Source organism: Centropristis striata, chromosome 6 (genome assembly GCF_030273125.1).
Source record: "Centropristis striata isolate RG_2023a ecotype Rhode Island chromosome 6, C.striata_1.0, whole genome shotgun sequence".
NCBI lineage: Eukaryota > Metazoa > Chordata > Actinopteri > Perciformes > Serranidae > Centropristis > Centropristis striata.
In genome coordinates, this window is record NC_081522.1 from 26,374,546 (window position 1) to 26,383,736 (window position 9,191).

The window sequence follows — 9,191 nt, forward strand, 5'->3', positions numbered from 1 at the left end:
AGTCAGGACATCTGAGGAACTGTCAGTGAGAACAAAGTGGAGAATCAGAGGGATTAGACATTATTTTCTGAATGCTTCACAGATTTATTTCAATGTTGCATTGATGTGATGACACATCAGAGAAGTCAGATGCAGAATGTCATTATTTGCTACATGCAGTAAATCACAGTGTAGCCAATAAGGAGTCACACAGCAGCCTGAAGGAATTCTCACAGTGTGAAGAGGAGGGAGCCACTGAAGGTGTTGCGGTTGTTGTTATTGTCATAGAGGGCAAAGCCTGATGGGAGAACGAGGTGGATTTCATCTCCTGCCATCAGCTCCAAGACAACAGAGTTAGTGAAATATTCAACAACTCCCTCTTTTTTATACTCAGTATTATACATGATCCTCTGGTTGTTCTTGTACACAGAGACACCCATCCAACCTGCATGGCCACCAGCCATAGTGAACTGGAAGTAGTAGACCCCTCTGACTGGTGCTGTGAAGAAACCTACAGAGCAGAAAATGAAAAACTCTAACAAATGTAGATTAACATGAGTAAACATGTTCATGTGAGCTGCAGTAAATTACCTGTGGATGGATTGTAAGCATCGCCGATGTTGGTGAAGACTTTGCTGTATTTCAGTGTGATGTCTGTGTTGAATGGTCCAACATATCCGTCATCAGTCAGAGCTGCGTAAAAGGCCACCTTTCTCTCTGTAACAGAAGAAAAGTCAGTGTAGGTCATTAAACTTCAACTGGACTATATATGTAGTGTGTGTGTGTGTGTGTGTGTGTGTGTGTGTGTACAATCATCACCTGAATTTCTCTCTCCAGCTGCTCGATCCTGGACTTGCTGACGTGAAGTTCACTCTCACTGCTGCTCAGTCTGGTCTGCAAGTCTGGAGTCGATGCAATGACAGTGAATTACAGAGCAGAGCACGCTGTTAACATGCACAACACATTATTTACAGTAGTTTGACCCTCATTTTATCTGTTAAATTACAACATAAATGTACCTGAAACCTCTGTAAATGACCCAAAGGAGAGATTAAACCATACTAGAGAATGCAAGATGTTGAACAGCTGAATAGCTACACTGTCATGCTGGTGGGAATGTGTCAGAAGAAGTTAAAGTAGGAATAGTTAGAAAAGTGGGATTGGGTGGAATTACTATGAATATATAGCCTGGGTATACCCATACTGCCTTGTGCGCTCCATTTCATTTCGAACTGCGAAAGGGTCTGGAGCCCTGTTTTAGGGAGCCCTGTTTTAGGGATCCAATCACAGAGCGGGGAGGGATGATGACGCGTACTACTCGACAGATGGAAGCTTGTAGTTTTGTAGTTTTCTTACGGATCCAACATGGCTGCAGCAGACGCGAAACTCTCTTTTGATCTACCTGACAGCGTTTTAAATAGTTTAGAGCAACAGTTGATTTTAAAAGAAGAACAACAATTGACTTTACACTCCTGTTTCACCACCAAAAAGGATGTTTTAGCCTTGCTTCCGACAGGATTTAGCCAAAGCCTAATCTACCAACTAGCCCGCTACCGATCACTGCCGTAACGCCAGTGAGCTTGCTACAAGCCGGGGGACAGCGGAGCCGCCCAGAGACCCGCAGCAGCTCGTCTATTGCTCATAAAATCAGTGGATGTGTGTGGCTGAATGACATGAGGGGGAAATAAGGCGTGAAAATAAATAATCTTGTAGAAAGCGAGAACTGGAGAAGCAAAGCAACAGGCAACACTCTCTCACAGACACACACACACACACACACACACACACCAACACTGCCGGTAGACTGTGAGCTGAAACTATAGAGCAGCCATAACCAGAACATGCTGCAAGAAAACATTGCAGAAGCACAATTGAGCATTTTAGTCTCAAAGTAGTAGGGCTAGTCCGGCTATGTAACATCCATTTCTGTCGCTCTACATACGTTATCTGGTAATAACTGATACGATTGGCTAAGAGCTACGTACAGCCGCTTTTGATAGACATTCTTATCGCCCAATAAACAGCTCTGGAGGATCGTAAACCACACCTCCTCTAGGGAAAAATGAATGGCTGGTTTCCAGACTAATCTCATTTGTGATTAGTCTGGCGTTAGCCAGGCTAATGAATATCATGAAAAGCTGAATAATACCTGTAGGGACTGGTATGTACGGGGCAGTAAGTAAGATAATCAGCAAAGACTAAGCACAAGTATTGACCTGTAATCAGTGATTTGGTTTATGTGTGTTTTTAAGTATTATAGTTGTAACCATTTTGTAGCTCCATCACTTAAAGTTGAATGTTAATCTTGCTTTATACAGACATTAAGTTGTACATGTTAACTAACTCTACCAGCTTACTTGATTTGCTCACAGACTAATTCACTTACAATAAACTTTAAATTGGCTTTTATCAATTCCCCCCATATTGTGTATGACTCTTGGAACACTTGGAAAAGTGGGATTGAGTGAAAATAATATTAATTTAATGAAAAGTTGAATAATACTGATAATATATTCAAAATGTGGAATACTTTCAAGTTCATCAGAGAGCTGACTCTGCACTGAGATAATGTTTAAGTAGGAGTAAGTGCTGAGTCATGGTTGAGGAGGACTGGTGATAAAATATGATAGTAGTATGTAGAGACAGAGGTCCCCAAATCAGCTTGGGAGCAATGCATCATTCAGAAATAGAGAAAAAATTATGGAGATCTAGCAATGTTTGGTTATACTAATAACACATAATGAATACTTTATAAAGACAACAAAACACAAACAAACTATTGCTCTCTGAGGACTTTGTATTGACAGAAGGAGTTTCCTCGAAGATTTAATCCACTAGCAAAAACAGAAAAGATGGTGGTCATGTTTGTCAGTGAAATACCTGCATTCTCTGTTTCCAGGTCACTTGTTCTGTTCTCGGTGGCAGTCAGTCGAGTTTCCAAAGACATCAGGTCTGCAGCTTGGACTGAAAAACAGAAGAAGTTTGATTGTGATTGGTTACAAGATCCTGCAGTTAGTGCACTGACACACTTCATCAACTGCATTTTCTCTCTCCAGCTGCTCGATCCTGGACTTGCTGTTGAGAAGTTCATCCTCACTGCTCCTCAGTCTGGTCTGCAAGTCTGGAGTTGATGCAATGACAGTGAATTACAGAGCAGGGTGTGCTGTTTACTAGGCATGCAATGGTATTCTGTAAAATACCGTACAGTCCGCTTTGCACGGAACAATACGACCTTACGAAATGCGGGTTTTCAGTTTCTCAATTCATTTTTCATTGATGCTTTACAGGCCACTGTGTGTGTGTGTGTGTGTGTGTGTGTGTGTGTGTGTGTGTGTGTGTGTGTTTATTTTGTGTTCTGGTCTTGTTATTTCCTGTTTTATTTTGAAATAGTAACTCTCCTCTCGTTTCAGGTCACTTTCCCTTCCCCGTGTGTCATCTGTCTGATTGTATCCCCTAATTAATTACCGATTGTGATCACCTGGTGCTCCCTTCCCTCCATGTGTTCAAATAGTCTGCGTTTTCCCTTGTCTTGTGCCAGTGTGTTTCACCACGTCACCATACCAGCCCGTTTTCTCGTTCATGCCACAGCCACAGCTTGCCTTGCTTTGCCTTTTTGAATTTCCTCGCAAGAGTGATTTTTCTTCTTAATTTTATAGCTTAGTGCTTTGATTTAGTTTAATAGTTTTTCTAGTCAGCCATTTTGTTTTTCCTCCTGTTGGAGTGATTTTGTGTTCATTTTTATTTTCCCCCCTTTCGTCCTTTTCCAGGTTTATCATAGTGTTTTGTAGAATACTTTATTTTCCCTATCAGGTTTGGTCCCTCCCTAGCACCTTTTTGTTTTTGTTAGTTTTTCCCTTGAGAGTTTTAGATTGTATTCCCCATTTCTTACATTAGCATTATCTATGTATTTATTTATAAAAAAAAATTTTTTATTGGTGAAATGACGTAACAAACAAGGTGACATGAGAGACAAATACACTACACCATGTGGACCACAAGTAGAGACAGCAGACATACAGCGCAAACAACAACAAAGAAAAACATAAATGTACAACGATGTGCACAGAGGCATCACAAGTGTATGTGCGTGTGTGTGTGTGTGTGTGTGTGTGTGCGTGTGTGTATGTGGATGAGGGGCAGATGATATAACATATATATAAATATATATAACATGGCTCACTTATATGTATAAGACAATGAAAATAAATAGGCAAACAAAGCAAGAAGCACTAACGCAAGAAGAGAGGGAAGAGGAAAGAAAGAGAGAAAACAAATAAACAAGAATAAATAAAATAAGTAAGTAAATAAATTTAAAAAAATAATTATATTTAAAAAAAATAATTATAATAATAATATATATATATATATATATATATATATATATATATATATATATATATATATATATACATATATACACACATACATACGTACATACAAAATAAAAATAAACAATATATAATATATAATATAATAACACAGGGGGACGGGAGACATCACCACACAATATAGTTTAATGCGATACAGGTTTCAGGATTCATGTTTATAAGTGAAATACCTGCATTCTCTGTTTCTAGGTGACTTGTTTTGCTCTCGGTGGTAGTCAGTCGAGTTTCCAAAGACATCAGGTCTGCAGCTTGGACTGAAAAACAGAAGACGTTTGATTGTGATTGGTTACAAGATCCTGCAGTTAGTGCACTGACACACTTCATCACCTGCATTTTCTCTCTCGAGCTGCTCGATCCTGGACTTGCTGATGAGAAGTTCATCCTCGCTGCTCCTCAGTCTGGTCTGCAAGTCTGGAGTTGATGCAATGACAGTGAATTACAGAGCAGAGTCCGTTGTTAACATACACATTATTTACAGCAGTTTGACCCTCATTTTACCTCAGAAATACACTGAAAACTGCTTTAAATATCCATGACAACTTCAAGACAACATGGTGAACAGTAATCAGTCTGTACCTGAGTTCTCTCTCTGCAGCAGCTCCACCTGCATGTTGGTGACAGTCAGCAAAGCTTTCAGTTCATCCACCTGGCTCTCGCTGTCCTTCACTGCGACCTGCACGTTCCTCAGCTCCACCTTGAGCTCCACCACCATGTCTCTCAGAGCCCTCACCTCCGCCCAGATGTCAGGTGTGGTTTGCTTTGTGGTCTGCTCTGTCAGTTCCTCAGCTGCATCTGTCAGAGCCGTCTCCTGAAGCTCCCCCTGAGCTCCTGACCCACAAAGAGCCAGCAGCAGCAGCAGCAAACCAACAGCCCTCATTGTCCAGTTCACACGTCTTTACAAAGGTGCAGAGGTCCAGTCGGCCCGTCTTATATCCTCTCCAGACTCCAAGGATCCTGTTTGGGATCACGTTTTTTCGTTTGATTAGAGGCCTCAGATGACTCGATATGATCTGTGTGCTGGTGAGAAGATACAAGCTGCTGCAGGCTGGTGGAACACTTTGACCATGAAAGCCTCTCATTCAGTCCCAGCTGTGCATACATCGTGTTTATTAATACACACACTTCTCCTCACGCGGAGGCCTTTTAGTTTGACTGAGGGTTATCAGCTTATCTTCACTCTGTCTCACTACTGACCTCATTCTCTAGAAAAACTCTCCTCTGTCACAACATTGGGACAGGCTTTGACATCTGATATTATCATTTCTCAGTCATTCATAAATACTCAGTTTGGAAAAAAAATACTGTAGTCAGGGGTCAAAGGTCAGAAAGTCAAACATTAACTGTCAGTGATTCTGAGGTAGAAACCGTCCTGCAGCATCTGAGTGACTCACATCTAAAAGGTTTTATTTCCACTGCTGAATAAACTTTATTTTATGAAAACATTTTATACATTAGAATTCACTTTCTCCTTCCTTATTTTGTTGTTTTATTTTTCAGAGAAAACAGAAAAGAAGCAGCAACTTGTACAGGTGAGATTAAAGGTAGAAATGAGTGAAGGTTTGTTTCCACTGCTGATTAAATGAAACAATCATTGACAGTATTCTGGATGACATCCCGCTGTAAAACCTTTAGCAACGTTTTTCCTGCTGTCACACACTTTGTGTTTGATGAAGACAGAACAAGTCCTGAGATAAGCTCAAATATATTTAGAATAAAATATACAACTAGATTTTCTCCTCATTTGACCTCTTCCATGTTAGATTTGGAGCCAACATTTACAATTCTTCACTGAGAGTAAAATAACAACATTTTATAAACAATTTATGTTGATACATATTAGAACATGTATAATTTCTGGACATATTATGCATAATATGTCCAGAAATGACAGAAAGCCATCTCGTGGCCCGTATTAAAATAATTAATATAAATCTCTGTATTGTTTTTGGTCCTCAGACATTATTTGGTTTCTATCAAAAATAAAAACTGCAATGTGAGAACAATCTTTTATTATCAGAAGTTATAAATGATAAAATAATGACAGTGACTCAAACTGAATATATTTTATTTTTAGGGTCACGGGGCAATCGCACAGAGCAATACTGTTATACTGTGGATTTTTTTCTTCTTCCTCTTCCGGACACAATTTCGTCCTGCTACTCGTCAAATTCTATATCAAAACGTGCGGTTTGATCGGGATCGGTGTGCTATTACTTTTCTCTACGGAATACAATTTTTTTGCGACGTGAGTCCGGCACACACATTTTGAGGTTGAAAAGGCATAGGTTGCTGTATAAATAAATACTTGAAAAGGAATGCTTGTTGTAGGTGTGCTCCTTGTATATAATATAGTATCATAACATTACTAGTATTAATTGCTTGAAATCTCTGAAGAATCTCATCATAGTGTACACACACCTGCAGTAGCTCCCATGGCCCTTTTTAGAATTTCCCCAGAGGAAATTTTGTAGTTTTTATATTATTATTACTGTCATGTATTGATGTGTATCATAATAAACCACTGTGTGTGTTTACATGTAGTACATGTGCTGATGTGTGTTACATGTGTCAACTATTGTGTTTTTAACTGTTAAAAGATAGAAGAGAGATTAAATAAAAATGTGTCTCTCTCCTCCTCCTCCTCTCCTCCTGACTCCTCCTACGCTCCTCATCCTGACTTCTCCTCTCCTCTCCTCCTGACTCCTTCTACTCTCCTCATCCTGACTCCTCCTCTCCTCTCCTCCTGACTCCTCCTACTCTCCTCATCCTCCTCCTGACTCCTCCTCTCCTGCTCCTCCTCACTCCTCCTCTCCCCTCCCTCCTCTCCTCCTCCTCCTGCTCCAGAATACTGTCAATGATTGTTTCATATAATCAGCAGTGAAAACAAACCTTCACTCATTTCTCCCTTTAATCTCACCTGCATGTGTGTGTGTGTGTGTGTGTGTGTGTGTGTGTGTGTGAATGTGTGTGTGTGTGTGTGTGTGTGTGTGTGTGTGTGTGTGTGTGTGTGTGTGTGTGTGTTTGTGCAGCGGTCCTGAACAAGGCCAACCTGTTCACCAGGCTCCAGCTGCAGACCCGGCCAACCTGAGCCGATAGCGGACCACACACACACACACACACACACACACCAAACAGAGATACCTGAACTAGTATGCGTCAGTTCATGTCAACTATAGAACCTGTTTCTGGGTTTTTTTTCTTCCCTTCCAACGATAATACAGTTAGATCTCTCCCTGTTAAAAGGGTTTTTTTAAGGAATTTTTCCCTTGGTGATGTGAGGGTATAATGACAGAGGGTGTCGTACCATGTACAGCCTGTAAAGCCCTTTGATGCAAATCTGTGATTTGTGATTTTGGGCTATATAAATAAAATTGATTTGACTTGACTTAGATCTACAGTTTATTTTTATATATCTGAAAATGGCTGAACAAGACGAACGCCACGTGTCCACTGCATGTGTGTCCATCAGCAACATGTGTGGTTAATAGCTGATAAAACAAATTTCATGGCAGTCCCTTTAATACTTGTTGAGCTATTTCAGTGTGGTCTCACAGGAAGGAGGACTGGCTTTAAATGAACAGAAAGTGAGAAGAGAGTCCAAGAAAACCTGATGGTTGCATTTAACGTGCAGAAAATAAAGTCATTTAGATATTCACACTGCTCTCACACAGAAACATTCAAATCATCAGTGTTTGCATAAACATGAAGCCAAAACGTGCTACTTCCTTTATTACACTAATAGGCCCTCATTTATCAAACAAGCGTAGAAACGAGCGCAGATCTAAGTGTATATTTCGTCTTACGACAGGGTTCACGTGTGATTTATCAAACAATCGTATCGCTCCAATCACAGCGTAAAAATGATCGGTTGTTGATAAATGTGGCGGCTGGAAACAAGCGTAATTTAAATACCACGCCCTAATATATACCCGATTCAGAAGGCTCGCCTTCAGAGTTTACGACACCGAAGGGCGCAATATGGCCAAAAAGAGGATTTTTTTTTACCCCCTAAAGTCAGCTTTATTAGCAAAGTGCACCGTTACAATTAACAATAGGGGCAATATAGACATATTACAGAAATACGCAGCGACTGAGGTTTATGAAATAAAAGTACTTATAGTTATAAACTCAAACAAGTTCACTGAATATTTTACATTTGGAGCACGGACTTAGAAGTTTTCACAGTTTTTTGGTTGAAGGAGGTAAACAATGTTTTAAAGTAAGTTTTAATCCCAAAAGAAGAGGAATTTCTCAGAGTCAGAAAGTGAAACGCTGACATCCAACAGCTGCAACACAACAAACTGGTTTTGTGTGGCAGCATAAAAAGTGAAAAGGAAGGAAGTCAGTGGTGCTGTATAGGTAGTTTCTGCATATTTCAGCTCCTCAGTGAAGTAGATGAGAAATAGAAAGAATACTGATGTGTATGGCTTCAATCTTACACTTCTTCTTTTACTGTAGGTATCCTGGTGTTGGACTGGATGAAAGGGCCCCCAGCCCCAATGGCTGTCTTAGAGCTCATGGCATGCAAGTGTGTAAAGACCTGTAGGATTCCAGGCTGCTCCTGCCTCGCCAACAACTTGAAGTACACAGAAATGTGCAAGCTTCAAAAATGCACAAATCAGAGGTCGGAGGAGGATGAAGAAGTTACCTTCACCCTGGAGGATGATTAAGGCAAAACTAAATAAAAGCTCTTTGAGAAATACCAAAGAATTAGTAGTTATTGACAGTTCTCGCCTGGGCCCATGTTCCACTTTGAGACAGATATTCATCCCTCATAGTAGGATATTATGGGAAGATTATACATTTCCTGAATTGTTACAGTCC

General features: G+C 40.2%; 1 protein-coding gene across 1 annotated transcript; it reads right to left on the reverse strand.

Moving 5' to 3' along the window:
• Nucleotides 1-209: 209 nt before the first annotated feature.
• LOC131972664 (heavy metal-binding protein HIP-like) lies at nt 210-5,244 on the reverse strand. Its single transcript, XM_059334330.1, has 4 exons — nt 4,944-5,244; nt 4,695-4,778; nt 571-696; nt 210-490 (listed from the first exon to the last, which is right to left on the reverse strand). The coding sequence occupies exons 1-4, from the start codon at nt 5,242-5,244 to the stop codon at nt 210-212; spliced, it is 792 nt and encodes a 263-aa protein (XP_059190313.1).
• Nucleotides 5,245-9,191: the final 3,947 nt, after the last annotated feature.

Bases quoted from the DNA above. Each gene is read 5' to 3' on its own strand.
- LOC131972664 (XM_059334330.1), bottom strand. From the start codon at position 5,244: ATGAGGGCTGTTGGTTTGCTGCTGCTGCTGCTGGCTCTTTGTGGGTCA. The intron at 697-4,694 runs GTGATGAAGTGT...CTTCTGTTACAG, and splicing joins GCTCGAGAGAGAAAATGCAG to AGAGAAAGGTGGCCTTTTAC. The intron at 491-570 runs GTAATTTACTGC...TCTGCTCTGTAG, and splicing joins TGCTTACAATCCATCCACAG to GTTTCTTCACAGCACCAGTC.